Source organism: Furipterus horrens, unplaced genomic scaffold (assembly GCF_987537825.1).
Source record: "Furipterus horrens unplaced genomic scaffold, mFurHor1.1.pri manual_scaffold_5, whole genome shotgun sequence".
Lineage (NCBI taxonomy): Eukaryota > Metazoa > Chordata > Mammalia > Chiroptera > Furipteridae > Furipterus > Furipterus horrens.
In genome coordinates this window covers 114,777,334-114,795,842 of record NW_028327175.1, presented here as the reverse complement: position 1 = coordinate 114,795,842, position 18,509 = coordinate 114,777,334, and the positions used below count along the sequence as shown (strand labels likewise).

At 42.5% G+C, this 18,509-nt stretch overlaps 1 protein-coding gene across 1 annotated transcript in view; it reads right to left on the bottom strand.

Moving 5' to 3' along the window:
- Positions 1 to 1,768: 1,768 nt before the first annotated feature.
- LOC150009310 (ectonucleotide pyrophosphatase/phosphodiesterase family member 7-like) overlaps positions 1,769 to 18,509 on the bottom strand; it is a 28,942-nt gene continuing 12,201 nt past the window's right edge. The window contains exons 2-6 of the mRNA XM_090277052.1: positions 14,323 to 14,468; positions 7,749 to 8,375; positions 5,041 to 5,278; positions 3,786 to 3,909; positions 1,769 to 2,117 (exon numbers count right to left, since the gene is read on the bottom strand). Coding sequence (XP_090133178.1) covers positions 2,048 to 2,117; positions 3,786 to 3,909; positions 5,041 to 5,278; positions 7,749 to 8,375; positions 14,323 to 14,468 — 1,205 coding nt within the window. The 3' untranslated portion in view covers positions 1,769 to 2,047. The remainder of the gene's footprint in view (positions 2,118 to 3,785; positions 3,910 to 5,040; positions 5,279 to 7,748; positions 8,376 to 14,322; positions 14,469 to 18,509) is intronic.

Here is an 18,509-nt window from a genome sequence, read left to right as displayed (position 1 = left end):
TTTGCAGAGCAGCGAGCGCTTCATTAGTAACGTCTGATGAGGCTGAGTCGGCAGCCGTCCGTCTCGAGAGACGATGGTGTAGCTTCTTAAGAGTCTATCTGCACCGCCGAGAATGGCTGTGCAGTCCGACTCGGGAGTGACATGGTATCTGTCTCCTCCCGTGTTGAATCGACATCATGCGATGACGCTGAAGCTACAGAGCCTGGGCAGGGTGATATGGAGGGTCTGCTGTTGCCCATGCAGCAGACCCCCCCTCTCTTCGCAGCTGAAGGATCCAAGGGAAAGACGGAGTCAATACAGCTTGGCTTCAGGTGCGCCGCAGGAGTTGCCGGTATTGACTACAACGTCAAACCGCCTTAGGGACTCCGGCTCCGGATTTTCTGTCGGGGTTTACTCCCTTAGCCTTTCCCCTGAAGAGGTATGCCGCAAGGCAGCGGAGGTTTTTTGGAGTCAGAGTTTTCCTTCTCTGCTGTACCCTGACTGGAAGATCGAACCAGCGACACTTAGCTCGCAGGCCGACGCTCAATCCACTGAGCTAAACCAGCCAGGGCCTAATGAGGCTGAGACCCTGGTAATAATTCTCACTCTTCCTGCACCTTTACTGAGGGTCTTTTTGTCAGGGGCTATCCGTGCGGACTTATCTTCGCCCTGTGCCACCCCTCTGCGAACAGGCAGAAGGGACCCCGACAGCCCTCATGCCCCTCGAGGGTGCGGGAGTGCTTGCGCAGGCCCAGGCCATAGCCGCCCTTTTTCTCCTTGGAAAAGGGCATTTAGTTCAAGGTGTTGGTTTCCACACTGGCTGGTACACGGAGGGCAAAGAGAAACAGAAGTGAGGCAGGCCACTGCAGACTAGTAGGTGGCAGGTTTAATAAGAGAGCTTACTTAAGAGTCTTGTTTTCACCCGTGTCTCAAGAGGAGCAGGCCTCCGCACTCTTTCAGAATCTTAAAATTTCTTTAGAGGCCTTAACCGGTTCAGTCACGTACCCAGTACAGGTGGTCTTAACACTATAGTTCTCTCAAGACTGCCCTGAAATCAGCTCGCACTTTGGGAATGGCGGGCGGGGGAGGGGGTGAGGAGCCTCCAACTGCCCTGGGCCGGCTCGCAGGTCAACCCCCGGTCATGTCCTCTCGATGACCCCCAAAGGAAGGCAGTAGATCTCGCTCTCCCAGCGTTTGGGTCTATCCCTAACTCATGGGGACTTTAGTTCATCAAATTCTTATTAAGCAATTATTATATGCTTGGCACTGTCAGGCATTGAGGATGCAACAGTGAGAAAAACCAGGCGTGGTCCCTGCTCTCCAGGGACCCAGGGTCTCTTAAACTAATTATCACACAGATAAATGCAGAAACATGATGGCATTATATGCCGGGCAGGTGAGCACATGGAGCTGAATGGGAGTTCTCACTTTGCAGGAAAAAGGAATCTGAAAAAAGAGTAAGAGGGCTCTTGGGTGTTGTGGGGTGGTACAGAGGTGGGGATGGGGAGGAATAGAAAAAAATAATTATTTCTATTTGACATTGTTATGTCTTGAGTGAAAGGCAGGGCAGACAGTTCACAACTCACCAGCGCTGCCTCTGGAGTTTGAACTGTGTTCAAAGTCTACATGGTTACCTTCCCAAATCTCTCATAAAACTCCATTTAGAAGCATCTTGAGAGCTAGTTTGTTAAATATACTTGCAGAAGGTAAATGAGAGGACAGATGAAATCTCATTACCCCTTTTGGATGAGAAACACTGTAGCCCTGCTATGAGAACAAGAAAGGAGAATTAATTCTAATTGACTGTATTTATTATCTCATATCTTTTGTGCTTCTTCCTCAACCAAGTGGGCACAGGTTCTGACACAAAAATTGTTCATCTTTTATTCCCTCAACACTGTTGATTTAAATAAAGAAGAAGCTGTCCTATGGTTATTGCTGCGTTTTTCCACGGAACTAATAGTTTCTGGTTCCAAGATGTTGCATAAATTCTCTTTAGTCATAGTGTCCTGAGATAGAGTCACCTGTGATACAACAATGAGCTGTAACTATGATTTAAGTCTTCGTCCTAAAAGAATGACCCTGGGAGCTGGGTCAGGTGCATTGGTTCACTTTTGTCGTTTTCATCAGCTCTCTGCCTGTAGGAGAAAACCAATGGAAATGGATCAGTTAAACTTGTAAATATAGGGTGTATTCTATGAACACACATAATAGCTATTAATTACCTTTCCTCTCAGGAGCAAAAGAACACATATAGTCAATGCCATAGTAATACTGTAAGATGTTACACTAAGATATTAATAAACCTAGGCTGGCCCAACTTTTTCTAATGCCACAGATGGGAAGCAGATTGGGGAAGGACCCTGAGCGGGCAACAGCACTGATCTGCACTCGGAAGAAAACTATCTTTGTGTGTGGGCTCTCAGGAGGGACAAAGGTTGATACATTTCAGGTCTGAATCTGGAAGGATCAAGGCACTGAAGGGATGGTTAATGTTCTATGAACGTCACAGGTGTGGTATGTTCAGGTGTAATTGAAGATTAGGACTTCTGTTTAATGCAACATGTAAAAATTCTAGGTGATGTTAATATGGAGAGAAGCATTAGGACATGTCTCAGTGGTCCTTCCAGTGGCAAGAGGGATGTGTATGTGCATATGCTATGTTAAAGATCCAGCTTCTGGATTTGAGGCTTTCAGTAATAATAATAATAATAATAATAATAATAATAAACCCTAATGCCTGTATAGAATTGTTGCCTTTTATAAATTGTGCTGTGGGCATGGCAATTTAATCAGTACATTGCAGTTTTTCCTGTATCTCTCTTATGGCTAATGGTTTCTGTAAGAAGGAAACATTAATTTATAAAATGTTGCTTCAGGGTGTAGAGACCTTTATAGGTCATGTTTGAACTTACAGGAAAGTTTTATAGTTTAAATATAAATTATGTTAAATGTGGGCTTTGAAATGGAGTTAAGGTTAAGTAAAGTTCTGACTTTTCTTAGTTTATAGTGTTCAGGAGGTCCCCATACTATGTTAAAGTAGAAGAATGGTCAGCATTGGGTGTAATAATACAGGAGGCTCAGTCTAATGATAAACTATTGAGATGTCGAAAGCAGTGCAGCAGGCTCATATAATGCTTTGACTGGTGGCAGGACCAATATTATGGGTTGAATCGTGTCCCCCCCAAACATGCCGTATTTGAATATGACCTTATTTGGAAATAGGGTCTGTGCAGATATAATTAATTTAAGATGAGATCATACTGAATTACAGGGAGCCCTAAATCCCATGACTGGTGTCCTTAAAAGACAGAGACACAGAGAGAAGGTGGCTGTGTGACAGTGGAGGCAGAGATTGGGGAAAGGACATCTAGGATTGCTGGCAACCACCAGAGGCTGGAAGAGGCAAGGCAGCACCCTCCCCCACAGGTTTCAGAGACACCATAGCCCTTGTTGACACCTTGATTTTGGACTTCTAGCCCCCAGATCTGTGAAACATTTCTGTTGATTTTAAGTCACCCAGTTTGTGGTGCTTTGTTATAGCAGCCCTAGAAAACTAATACAACCAGTGCATAATTTGGGGATGGGAGCAGTGCAAAATGAAAATGCAGGGTCCTTGTTAAAAATCAAGAATTTTGAGACTGTGACAGTATATTATTAAACCAAGCTGGCGACTCTTCTGAGTCCTGGGCCCAAGCTAGCTTTGGTTGCTGGGTTCTCAAAGTGTCAGACACCCTGCAGCAGGGAGTGGTTGAAATAGATTATTACAATGTTCACCAACCACAGGAAATCCAAAGGCCACTCACTTCTTTTTCCGTTGAATGGCTGTGTATGTCACACTAGTGACAAACAGAACTGCAAGAACTCCTGTGACAGTCCCGAGACCTATTGCTGTATTTCGGAGAGCAGATGCCCTCTGCACCTCTGCTCCTGTTAAAAAAAAATCAGATGGTTTTTAATTGTCCAATTATTAAGATGCTGTTCCAGCTGCTCATAGGTCCCTGGGAAGTTTCCCATCCAGGCACTAGTGAATATTAATTATGGAAATGAAATGTACATTTAACTCAAGAAAATGCTCACTGTAGAGAAATCTCACAGGGCAAGTCGTTGAAAGCAGATTTACTAAATGACCTATTTGCCAAATGACCCATTTGCCTAATGACCGCTTTGCCAAATGACCAATTTGCTAAAAGCCAATTCACTGAAAATCAGTTATGGGATGTTCTGCTTATCAATAACTAATGGTCAAACACATCTTACCCTGGCTCCCAATGTGCTGTGGGACAGAAGTAGGGTCCAAATAGTTCTAAAGTTAAAAAAAAATCCTCAGTAATTTGGTGAAGTGGTCATTTATTTCATTAGTTTCCTGCAAAATGGCCTGCCTGCTTTCTGTAAGTTCACAAGAATATTGTGGGCAGTGGCTTGGAAGAAGGGAAAAGGGGGTGCAGGAAGCTGTTCTTTATACTGTTTTGGTTGAGTGTGATGTTGTAAGCATTTGATAAATCATCAGGCGGTATCTAAGTCTCCTCTGGCAGAAGAAAAGCTGGCTGGTATTTGCGAACAACTGAATTCCCAGAGATGATTCCTCTATTCCTTTATGTTGCCCAGATTTGGAATTTTGAAGTTTTAGAATTAGCAATCTCATTTACAGGAATCCCTGCCTCCTTTTTTTCCAGCAACGTGCGGAAGGGGTAAGCAACATTTTTCCAGGCACTAGCATGCATGGAGTTGTAGAAGGAAGGCAAATTTTCAGTATTTACAAGGGGCATCTGGGGACAGTCTGAACACCATTTCTGAGAATTGAGAGGATTATCCTCTAACTTCCTCTATGGAGAGTCTTCCCTTTGCCCCAGACACACTATATAAAATATCACCAGCATGTCTTCTGCTATCTTTTTAGAGCTGCTGATATATTGTGCTGGGGGTGCTGAAGCTGCTGGGAAATAGGATTGTTCTGCTTGATTTCACCCCGTCCTCAGGAGACCCCATTATGAATGTATTCTTTCTCAGGACAGAACAGGCCACACCGCCAATTTTCTGGTGTTTGCTTTTGTATCTCACCTGGTTGCTGGTCGTAAGAGTCCACAAGCATTTCCTGGGTGACTGCCAGGGAGCCATTGTGGGGTTCAGGTGTGACCCCCAGGAGCTTACACATGAGTGGGTAGATATGGATGCTGTCAAAAGGCTCAGCCAGGTGATTTTTCTTGAAATTTGGCCCGAAAGCTCTGAATATGGTCTTCATGTCCATGTGGACATTGTCAAACCCATGATCTCCTTTGTTGAAATATATTATAAGTCGCTGAAAAATAATAATAAAAAAGCCAGTTTAGATTCAAATTCACTGAAAGAAAACTTCCCCTTAGATAATATCATGCTTGTCAGATCCATGAAATCCTTGAAACTTTAAATGACAAGGAAGGACACTGCTTTCCGCAGTGGCAGAGAGAAGAGCAAGGAATGAAAGATCTTTAAGAAAGAATAAAGAAAGCATATTCATTAGAAACAGCAAGAAGATAATGATAACAATACTGACAAAAACAATAAGCTCAAGCACAGAGCTCTTACTATGTACCATGAATTGTTCTGAATGCTTTGTATATATATATTAACTCTTTTTACCCTCACAGTGGCCTAGCAAGGGCACTATTATCATCATTCCTATTTTGAAGATATGAAAACTGAGGAGCCTTCTCTGAGTTATGTAGTAGCAAGGTTTGAAGCAGATATCTGAATCCAGACTGTCTGGTTCTAGAGCCAAGTATGTTTTTGATGGCACAAAAGTGTATATATATATATATATATATACATATATATATATATATATATATATATATATATATTTTTTTTTTTTTTTTTGGAGGTGGGGGTAAGATGCGGAGAGGAGGGAATAAGGACTGTAGGTAATTGTTTAATGAATGACAGGTTTTTGTCTGTGCCCTTTTTCAAATGACTGAGTAACATTAGTCACAACACTGCTTATAATGTCTTAGGACCAACAGATATTTTAACATGTAAGGAATGTGATGCTCTGCACTTTGGAAAGTTGGTCTCCTATTTGGCCTGGTGAATACAGAAAGCTCCTGTCGCTCAGCTCAGATCCTCTTGCCCTCACTAAAGAAACCAGTCCAATGACCTTTGAGGCCATGGGGCAGCCCATCAAGAGCAAGTGTAGAAGAGTAGCATCCACTCTACTCTGCACCTCAAGGCAGGCAGGTAGATGGGAACCTGAGAAAGTATATTCAGGGGGATGTACTGTGACCAAAGAATATTTTCTCTGATTGTCAGTTTGCCAAAAGATTAAACTGATCACAGAATCCTGTTCCCTCAGACTCTCTGGTTGGTCATGTTGGGGATGTGGCTGTTCCATTAAATGCCTTCACATCATGAACCAGGTTTACAAAGAGGCCATGGACTCTGGGATCTCTCCTTGGAGAGGCCTTAGCTTTGGGCATATATCCTCAGTGTTTTGGACTATTTGATGAATTACAAAATACCAATAAACTGTTGCATTTTATTGTGAATACTTCCACCACTGTTAGACAATAGCCCAATGAGTTTTCCTATACCTATTATACTCAGGACTTGTCGTAAGCCGAGAGTATACAGATTGCAAACATAATTATAATGTTTGGCTCCTGTCCACAGCCTTAGACAGGGATTCTTCAAGCTATACCTAACGTGGTCTTTTGTTATGGATGTTTAAACATCACCTCAACTTTGTTCTGCCGTGAATTATTGGTTGGTAGTTAACAAAAACTGCACCATTTCACTTGTCTCACAATTAGCATTGATTTTGGTATTTTCTTCTTTAGACTTGCTTATTTTTCTTATAACAGCTTTGTTGAGAGGTAACCCACATACCATACAGTTTACCCATTTAAAGTGTACAATTCAATGATTTTTAGTCTACTCACAGAGCTGTGCAACTAAGTTCCTCCAAAAAGAAACCCTGTGGCCTTCTGCAATCACTCCCCATTTGTCCCCAAGTCCTCTCTACTCCTGGCTCTAGACAACCACTGATCTATGTTTTTGTCTTTATAGAGTTGCCTGTTCTGGACATTTTATTTAATTATACTGTATGTGGTCCTTTGTATGTAACTTCTTTCACTGGGCATAATTTTCTCAAGGTGCATTCAATTTGTAGTATGTATCAGGACTTTGTTCCTTTTAATGGCTATAGAATATTCCACTTTATAGATATACCATGTATGTTCATCCATTCATCAGCTGATAGGCACATTTGTGCTGTTTTCATCTTTTGTTTATTGTGAGTGATGCTGCTGTGAGCATCTATAAATTTTTGTTTGAACAGGATTGCTTTTTAAAAATTTTTATTTTTAATCTCCTGGTGATCTGTGCATAATAATCAAGGATTCAGTCTTGGGTTTAGACCTCAGCCTTATACTTCTAATCCTAAATCACTTCTCTCTAGCTTTGGTTTCTTCCTCACTAAAATGAGGGAGATAAGAGCATCTGTCTTTAGGGTAGTTGGAAAGATAAAATTGAAATAACTCATATTAAGTTTTTGGCACAGTGCTGGATACTTAGCCTTGGTCAGGGATGTTTGTCATTATTATTGCATAATGGTAACAGGGCAACGGTGCTTGGGTGAGATATGGAGTGGGGGGGGGGTAGGTGGGGAACACATGGAAAACAGTGGGTTATCACTCATTGTGCATGCACTTATGTTTTCATGTTTTCTAGAAACATCCCTCCCTAGTGGTTGTCTCCCAGATCCAAGATGACTATTCATTTTAGAATCAACTCACCCCATTAATGTTATAACCGGAGTCAGCATACATTAAAATTGGCAGGACCCGCTCGTGCTTAGCAAAATGGAAGCGTTCCGGAAATTCCTCCTTCTTATAGACATTGAGGTGTGGGTGTGCATTCTTCAGTGCTTGGTAAAGGGCTTCCTCTTGCCCCGGTTTAGGTAGGATCATCCCAAATCCTCCATAGTCCACAATATCAAACTTGACCAAGTCCTTGTACCTGATGTAGTTGGTCAAGAGGATCTCAGTGACATCAGGCTTCTTTTTTACTGTGGTCATGCCGTGGTCTGATGTGATGATGACATTGAGGTGCTCAGTCAATCTGTGCCTCTCGATGGCTTCCAGCAAGTACCCGATGGTTCTGTCGATTTGCTGAATAATTACCCTTCTGTTTTCTGTCTCGGGCCCAAATCGGTGTCCCACATTATCTGGCTCTCCATAGTACAGAGTCACAAAGTCAAAGTCTTCCTTAGTGAACCAGTTCATTACAATATCGATGTTCTCCCTCCACTCAGTCTCATTGCTGTCCGGGTGAGTGTAAGACTCCACCAGGGACCTCTGGACAGCTTCCCCTTTGTATTTAGCACCTCCCCCGGGATAGTGGAATGATGCCGTCTTCCTCCCCTGCAAGCACAAGAAGAAAATTCCATCAGGGCCATTTCTCATATCTTTTTCATAATAAGCAAAGCCTAACTTGTTGACATCCCTGTCCTTGTTCAGAGGTTTAGAAAACATATGGGCTTTGGAGTCATGGGGGCTGGATTTCATTCTTGGCTTCACCAGGATCTCATAGAATCTAAACCTCTGTTAGTTGAAAGACATGCCACTATTTTAGGCACTTAAAGGAAGAACAATGCTGCCAATTAAAGGACGACACTCTGGTATATGGAAGATGTACTCTAATGCCAGAGATGGAACAATGAAAAAAAATTTCCTTAGAATGGAGGAAAAATGGCTTTCTAAGTTGGTGATAGTGAATTTTTTAATCTCTTATGATTCACTGTTTCTACATGTAAAATGCTAAAAAAGTTGATGGAAGTTTTGTGAGTTCTGAGCTAGATAAAAATTTTAAAAGATTTTATTTACTTTTAGAGAGAGGGGAAAGGAGGGAGACAGAGAAGGAGGGAAGCATCAGTGTGTGTTGCCTATCACACGCCCCTAACCAGGGACCTGGTCTGCAACCCAGGCCTGTGCTCTGACTGGGAATTGAACTGGCAACTGTATGGTTTGCAGGCTGGTGCTCAATCCACTGAGCCACACCGGCCAAGGATGAGCTAGATAATTTTAAGACAAAGTGTTGGGCATCGTGTTTTGGCACATAGTAGACAATCTTTGCCTCTGGATATAACAAGCCACCACAGACCTTACTCAGTGTGTGTAGTGTACAGTTAATATGTTTTCCTGCCCAGCACCCACTCCCCTGACTGCTGGTTAGAGTCCCCTGACTTTCCCTAGAGACTCTTCTCTGCTCTTGCTCCATGCCAGGTTTGGGATATGTTGGCTTCACATCTGGCTCCAGATGTGGGATGTGGCTCTAGCTTGGCTACAGAGGACACTGCATCCTCTGGCCGCTGTAGCTGGTTCAGCCTTGGGTCCATGTTCCAATTAAAGCTAATGAAATATGATCTTGGGACTTTCTCTGGATCTATTGGAGAGAGGAAAAGCTGTCCTACTGCTTCCCATATCTAATACTTTAAAAATTTGTTGGTGAATATTAGAAGGGGGGATTGCTATCTTGTTCCCTGTGCAGATGTTTGTTCAACTACTGGGCCTGATGACCTGCCTAGAGGCAGAACAATATGGCAGTTAAAAGTGTGCCCTGATGCTGAATTGCTTGATTATATCCTTTTTCCACCACTTGGATGCATGTTACTCACACTCTCCACCTCAGTTTCTGCATCTCTAAAACAGGGATGATGATGCCATGTCATGGGCTTGTTATGAGGACTAAATGAGAGCACATTAATACGTATTCAATGAGCTTAGCTTTTACTTTTCCTGGAGACAAAGAGCATTGGGCAAGGTGGCATAGTCAGGTGAAGAGGGGCCAACAATGGTTTACTCTAGTTTCTGTCACCTATGGGCACTGAAGGTGAATCTGGAATGTGCCTGTACACCCCAGGTTTGGGAACTACAGAGGAAAGATGAGATTGAGGGCTTCAGTAGCGGCAGAAATGACTGCAGAATGGGGCATCGGGCTTATTATATTGGAGGAATGGGGTGGGTCAGCTGTGAAGTGTGGCTGAGTCTTGCAAGGCCCCAGAGAGGCCTGGGATTGCTGCTTGACACTGAGACCCTTGTCAGTGGGGCCTGCTGACCTTCATCCCTCTATGTTGGGCCACAGGCATCTAGGCAGGGCAGTAAATTACAGCCAACAGGAAAAGGGTCATGGCCTTCCTACAATCCATCATGGGAGTTGCTGATATCTCTTTCCTCTCCTTGTCTCTAGAGAGTAAACCAGGGAAGGGTATGTGTGTGTCTGAAGGAGTAGAACACAGATCGTGCTCCTTCTGCCCCAGGCTGCTGGGGCCACCAGAGGGCCTATGGGGAGGATGGGGACATCTGGGAAGGGGAGCTTTGATGTGGATTTGAGATGAAGTTTCTTACATGAGCAGAACTGAGTCTTCAGAAATGAGGCTGTTTTAATAACGCAAGCGACTGCAAAGTCATAAAAATATTCTTAAGTGATCTGCTCCCCAGCAGAAAGGTGATTTTGGATAAAGCTTGGTAAAATAGTTAGGAAAGGAAAAGAATTTCCTGTATGCTCACTAATGTGTTAACAATGAGATGGACACATCTTACTAAGGAGGTTCTGTTTTTGCAAAGCAGCTACTCAACCAGGAACAGGCACTCAATAGATATTTGGTTCAGTGAATGAATGGCCTACTTGCTCAGGGAGCATGTACTTTCCTTCATCTCAGCTAAGCTATTACCTTGAGGATTGTTCTGTGACACACCCTGTATCGCTTAAGATTTGAATGTTCTGAAAAACACTCTGAAATTCATTGGTTTCATTAGAACCAAGGGCTGGTGGTATGTGACTGTGTTGACTTGGTATGGAGAATAAGTGATTGGGAAGAATAATGGCCACCGGGTTGTGGCTATTTTGTCAATAACTGAGCAGAAAAGTATACCTAAGAGTAATGCCCAAACTTCCTATGTATGTTTGAGAAGTCATAGTGGATGCTAATGGTGCCCCACCCAGATCTCCTTACTGGTCCAAAGCACTCTCACCCATTTCTGTGAGGCTGGCTGCTAATGATGCTCAGCTGCCTCATTATCTGGAAAATTACCCTCACCCAAGTATGCCCAGTTCTATCTTACTTGGGAAGGTGTCCCATAGTGTTCTTCCACCCCCAGCTGCCTGTGGCCAGTGATTGACTGAAGGGAGGATAAAAGATCAGCTCCCTGGCCTTAGGGTGAGATAACTTTGAGGTTCAATTTATGCTCCAGAGCTCCGCATGGGTCAGGCTGAAGCTGGTCTCCACCTGGGACCACATCTCACTTAGCTCTTTCCCCTGCCCTGTCAGTTTTCCTTATTCCCATCTCTTGAGACCTCTCTCTCAATGCATTACATGCACTGAATCCCTGCCTCAGGCTCTGCTTTTAGGAAACTTGACCTAAGAAATAGTCTTAATACTAAATACTTTGCAAGGCTCTAGGAGCTCTGCTATCCATAGCTATAGATGAAATATTATTTCCTCCACTCTCCAAGCACTCATTTTCTATTATCCAGTTTTATTTTCTGTGAAGTGCTTTCCCCAATCTGAACTTATCTTGATTTGTTTACTTATTTACTGTCTATTTCTCTCCTCTAGAGAGATCAGTGGACATGTCTATCTTGTTGCCCTCACTTTTCCTGGGACCTAGAAGAGGCCTGGCTCAGGGTAAGTGCTAACTGTTGATTAAATGCATGCTGAATGAATGCATGAATCATATTTTCTTTTGTGGGTATAAAACCCATCCTGTTCTCACTCCTTATCAACTTCTGAAAATAGTTAAAGAAATTCTCTTTTGGGTTCTACCATCTTATTTGTAACCTCCACAGGTAATACAGTTCCTTTCTGGTAATAGAATTTCTATGGTTGGTTTAACTTTCAAATCCTCTAATATTTATTTATTGCATTTCTGACCGGCAAGTAATATAATTCTCAGTTTTTAGCGATAGTGCTTTGTTTAACTTACATATAAATTGACTTTTCTCTGAAGTATAGAATTGACTGGAAGGATGACACTTCTAACATTTTGTAGAATGTAGTTTGACTGGCTATTTTATTATTTAGAATAACTGACATTGATGTTCCGAGGGGCTTAGGCAGCCCTGCATATCCAGTTGAATTCCTGATGTTTGCATGTTAAATCTCAGATGTTCCCAACTTGGAATTGAATTGTTTTCTTGTGCCGTATTCTCAACATACAATTTTAAAGACATTCCAAGCTGTAGTGTTAGGAAACTATGATTTTTCTCACTTGGTCCCATAGGAATTTTAGGAGTTGTGCTGCTCTGTGAAATGAGCTCCAGAGAGAAATGTGTGTGTGAGTGTACACACACTTGACTCTGTTTATTTGTAACTCATGATAATCAAAAGTGCTATTTTCAACAAATACTTCTGAGAAATAATCTGAGCCCTTAATTGGATGGGAGAGAGTTGATATTTACTATTTTACCCTTTAATTAGCATAATCAGTGTTTCCAGTAGCAATAGCAATTGGAAAATTGCTAATTTTATTAGGTTCATCATTCTCCCTTAGTGTAGGGTTGCATCAGTGTGGCTATTACTTTTAAGTTGCTTTTAAACACAAGAGCTGGTACTTCCTACAGGGAAATCCTGACTGCTGGGTTCTGAACAGACCCACCAAACTCTTCAGAACCAATAATTAGAGGAAAAGTTCTAGTTTGGTTTTGTGTTTTGTCTTGTTTCTTCCTTTAGGTGATAGAATTAATGTCACAAGGCAAAGGTTTTATGAAAGCCCCTGTGCTTTGGTGGGGAATATGTGTGGCTTAGGGAAAGGAGTTTGTTATTCATTCCAGGGAATGATTGAGTGGATAGAGATGGACTCCATGTATTTGAAATTCAAAAGTCAAAATTCATTCTGAGCATTTTCATTGCTCTTCTGTGCTTTGGAGAAGTCACCGAACAGAAGGCAGCTATGAATTCAAGATTCTCTTTTCTTCCCCTCCCACCCTTTTTGGAGGAGGGGTTGTTATTCTTAGAGTCCTTATGATGCATAATAAAGACTAAATTTGTGTCAATAGTGGGATGCATTATCTTGCTATTCTAGAAAGATCTTGCTCATAGCTCTTCCAAGTTGGGGAGCTATGGTCTAGAAGACCTGGCTTACAATGAGAACCGAGGACTATAGCTGCCCTCCCACCCTCTCCTCCAGTCCCCTCCTGGTAGTCACCTACTGTAGTCCTGCTACAGACTCTTGGCACCAATGAAGATCTCACTTGGATCAACTTCTGCCATCTCACTGCTTAATACACTCTATAGCTTCTCCAGAGAGAGGCAAAGTATTCCCCTAGGTTTTTATGGCTTTCCTAGGTTTTATAGTCATGGTTGCCTGCCTTTCTCTGAGAATTAGAGTTTGTGAACGTGGTGAAATACCTTGGCCATTGATCACACTTTCAGTTATTGGGGATGCTCATTGAAAATCTGAGCAATGGAGCCTCTCGGTTTATACCCTGACCATTAGTGAAGACCTGCTGGACTGTGGGTATATTTGTGGGCTGTGAATAATGGTTGCAAAGGTGGTTAGGAATCTTATCTTTTATGCATCGTCCACCAAGAAATGTCAGTTCTCGTGTATCTTGATGAACTTCAGCAGCATTAGTGTCACTGATGGAAAACATTTTACAGATGGGGCAACTCATGCACAGAGAGGAGGCCATTGCCCAAGGCTGCATTAGACCACCTTGCCATGTGACATGCTTAGTGTGGGCTTGGAGCACAGAGATGAAGCCCCAGAACCCAGCATAGTTTTGGAGCAAAGGCTGGTGTCTTGTGGAAGGAGAGAGAGGTCCTATTCTGAAGTGACAACTGGAAGCTCATTCAGAAAATGCAAAGCTGGCAACAGGTTTTGGGGCTGGGAGTTGAACACACAGCTCTGACTTCTGCCTTTTCAAAGCAATAATGAATGGCCACCAGAATCCTTTCAAATGAATGTTTTCATCAGGGCTTCACATAGTCTGAAGATGAATTAAATGGTCAACTTCATTCTTAAGAGCTTTTATGCCTAAGTCTGAGGAAGTGTATAAACAGATTTCTATTCAGAGCCGCTGGGTCCAGATGCTATGGTGAGCCCTGGAGGTACAATCATAATTAAGCCAGTCTCTTCTCTGACTTGTCCATCCATAACAGCTAACAGTTACTGAGCATTTCCTCTGTACCTACTGCTTTTCACACATATCACACTTAATCCTTACGTCAAATCTATCAAATATCATCATCATGATCCCTATTACACATTTAGGAAAACAAATGCTTAGAGAGGTCACTTGCCCCAGGTCACACATCTAATCTCCATCCCACGTGCTGTAGAATGAGAGGCCGAGGGTTTCTGCCTGTACCTGTCTCTGGGCTGTGATCCAGAGGGGGAGAACGCCATTGTCCCACCACTCAGTCTTGTTCTGTGTGGTCTTGAAGGAGTACTTCCAGCCCGTCTCAGTGTTAAACATCATGTTGTGAATGACTCCATGATCTTCAATCCAGCGACCTTGGGGATAAAGGAGGGAAGGTATAAGTTCTATGCACAGGTTGCTAGGGGTAATAATGTAGTTGTAAGACCACCTCTCCCAACATCCTTCTCGTTGGTCTATGTCTTCTGGTAGAGTGTGACTCCAGATGGCTACCCAGGGGCTTCAGACTTGTTTTTCTGGAGGTACAAATGTTGGTAGCCACAAAGGAAGGGTGATCACATCTCACACATGCCAGATTGGATCTGCTTCTGGAACAGACCTCTCAGGCCAGGGGCATGCTGATATTGGCTGTGGAAACTGATGAAGGAGAAAGGAAGGCAGAGCATAGGGAGGCCAAGTTCTTTGGGTTATTCTGCATCCAGAAGCTAAGAGCCTGGGATTTGGACACTTCCTGTGGGATTATTTTTCTTATCTTCTGCTTGTAATGATCTGGTTCAATATTTACCATCCAGTTGGCCTGATTCTCTCAGCAAACCTTCCAGGGTTTTTCCTAGGACTCCTATGGGTTATGCCATTTAGGAGAACCAATGGAATCAGGAAGGATTTCTAGACATAGCTGGGTGTAGACTTATTTCTCTCTACTTGAGGAAAGAAGGTGGATGTTGGGGAATGTGAGTAAACTAGATTGTTCCTGAAGACACAGGAATTGAACTGAGTATGAAAAGTCCCTGTAATCTTACACTGAACCAGATAAAGGGGGAGTGAACATGGAGGGCAGTCTAAGGGGAGAACTGAGCTGCTACTCCCTCTGCCTCCTGGAAGAGAAAGACTCTGGATGATCCTACTGACTGTAATAAGATGGTGATGATTTCTCTTATGTCCGAGGTCAACTGAGGCAGGGCATTCATGATCATGGGAACAGGGAAGGGAAAGGCTCTCCACTGGGTCAGAGTCATTACCAGGCTGCGGGTGGGTAAAGGCTTTCAACTGGAAAGACGCAAAAAGAGTTGTTGCTGTAAAGCTTTAAACAGTTGTTTTGCTTTGTAGGTAGGCCATACAGCCAAGCACACATGGGGTTACTGGAAAGAATTTGTGCTGCTGCCAGGGGTTGGGGCCTTGAAGTGTCAAGGTTCTTGGTTAAGGATTAAATCAGATTGTTGGCAGAGAAAAGGTAGTGACCTAGAGTCCACAAGAGCTGGGTGCCAACCCTGACATGACTTCTGAACTTGCTGTGTAAACTTGGACAAACACCTAATGCTTCTGGCTTTGGGTTGCTTGTGTAATAGGGGTAGGTTTGTGTAATGAAATCATGGCACATATTTACCATGCCATGTACCAACATCTCTCCAAGTCCTTTAGGGACATTAATTCATGTAATTCTCCCAATAGCTCTGCAGTGGGTATTACTATAGCCCCCTTTAGAGATTTCTCCCTTTATAGGAAACTGAGGCATAGGGTTGGCTTAATTAAGGTCATGAAGCAGAGCTGGGCTTTGAACCTGGAAGATTTGGTTATAACCCATGCCTTTTTGTTATTTTATTCAGGTAAAATTCACATAACTTAAAATTAATTATTAATGTTTTAAAGTGTATAATTTAGTGGTATTTTGTGCAGTCACAGTGTTATGAAATAATCACCTCTCTAGTTCCAAGATACTTACATTACCCACAAAGGAGACCCTGTATCCATTAGCATTCACCCCCCCCATTCTTTTATTCCCTTCCTCTGTTGGCCACTACTCTACTTTATATTGCTATGGATTTGTCTATTCTGGACATTTCATAGAAATTAAATCATACAATGTTGACTTCTTGTGTCTGGTTTCTTTTACCGAACACAATATTTTCCAGGTTCATCCATTCTATAGAATGTATTTGTACTTCATTCCTTTCTGTGGCTGAGTAATATTCCATGGGTGGTTAGACCAGAATTTATTTATCCATTCATCAGTTGATGGACATTTATGTTACTTCCATTATTTTTGTCTACTGTGAATAATGCTGCTCTAAACATTCATGTACAAGTATCTGTTTGAACTTCTGCTTTTAATTCTGTTGGGAGTAGAATTGCTGGGTTGTATGGTAATTCTCTGTTTAAGTTTTTGAGGAACTGCCAAACTATTTTCCATAGTGGCTGTACCATTTTATATGTGGAAGGGTTCCAATCTCTCCACATTCTTACCAACACTTACTTTCCTTTAAAAAACAAAACAAAACTCTAGTGATTATACTATTACAGTTGTTCCAATTTTTCCCCCTTTGCCCCCCTCTGCCTGGTACCCCCATTCCCTCCAGAAATCCCCCCTTAGTTCATGTCCGTGGGTCATGGGTATAAGTTCTTTGGCATCTCCATTTCCTATACTATTCTTAACATACCCCTGTCTATTTTGTTCCTACCAATTAGGTTTCCTAATCCCTGAACCTTTACCCCCATTCTCCCCTGCACCCCTCTCAGCTGATAACCCTCCAAATGATCTCCATATCTATGATTTTGTTCCTGTTCTGGTTGTTTGTTTAGTGTGTTTTTTTAGATTCAGTTGTTGATAGTTGTGAATTTGTTGCCATTTTAATGTTCATAGTTTTCATCTTTTTAAAAATAAGTCCTTTTAACATTTCATGTGATAAGGGCTTGGTGATGATGAACTCTTTTAGCTTTACTTTGTCTGGGAAGCACTTTATCTGCCCTTCCATTCTAAATGATAGCTTTGCTGGATAGAGTAATCTTGGTTGTAGGTCCTTGCTTTTCATCACTGTGAATACTTCTTGCCTGCAAAATTTCTTTTGAGAAATCAGCTGAGAGTCCTATGGGAACTCCTTTATAGGTAACTCTGTGCTTTTCTCTTGCTGCTTTTAAGATTCTCTCTTTATCTCGAAACTTTGGCATTTTAATTATGATGTATTTTGGTGTAGTCCTCTTTGGGTTCAACTTGTTTGGGGCTCTCTGTGCTTCCTGGACTTGTATGTCTATTTCCTTTACCAAATTAGGGAAGTTTTCTTTCATTATTTTTTCAAATAAGTTTTCAATTTCTTGCTCTTTCTCTTCTCCTTTGGCATCCCTATGATTTGGATGTTGGTACATTTGGAGATGTCCCAGAGGATCCTTATACTATCCTAACTTTTTTGAATTCTCTTTTCTTTCTGTTCTGGTTGAATGCTTATTTCTTCCTTATGTTCCAAATTATTGATTTGAATCCCAGCCTCATCCCTTCCACGGTTGGTTCCCTATGGATTTTCCTTTATTTTACTTAGTGTAACCTTCATTTCTTCCTGAGTCTTTTATTTTGTTGCTGTACTTAATGAGTTTTTTGAGCATCCTGATCACCAGTATTTTGAACTCCACATATAATAGGTTGGTTATCTGTTTCTTTTAGTTCTTTTTGTGGAGTTTTGTTCTGTTTTTTCATTTGGGCCATATTTCTTTGTCTCCTCAATTTGTCAGCTTCCCTGTGTTTGTTTCTGTGTCTTAGGTAGAGCTGCTTTGACTCCCTGTCTTAGTAGTGATGCCTGTTGTAGAAAAGGCACCTGTAAATTGTGTGGGGTGGAGCTTCAGGTAATCACCAGGGTGGGGCAACCCTCTTCACCACTTTGTGGCTTTGTGTGTGGGGAGGGCTTTGAAAGAGGACAAGGTTGCTGCCTGGCTTTTGGAGGTTTGCCCAACACTTGCCCTGTGTGACTGGCACCCTTCCAGCTGTTGCCCTGGTGCTGAATCCCAGATGGTGTGGGTCTGTGGGTCTGTGTATGTTTTAAGTCCATGTGGGCCCTTTAAGTGGAGGCTCCTGAATATCTGGCAGTTTCTTCCACCACTCCAGCCCCCCCCTCCCGGTTTTTACAGCTAGAAGTTATGGGGATTTATCTTTCTGGTATTGGAACCCTGGGCTGTTCAGTCTGGCCTGGGGCTGGGATCACTCACTCCCAAGGTGCCCCTCCCGATTTTTATTCACCACACATGAATGTAGGACCACCCATTCTGCCACTGCCACTGCCTCTCCATGCCTCTCTGCTCCTCTCTGTGTCTCTGTCCCTCCTACATGTCTGGATGAATGTGGCTTCTTTAAATCCTTGGTTGTCTGACTTCCATACAGCTTGATTTTCTGATGGTTCTGGGTGTTATTTGTTTTG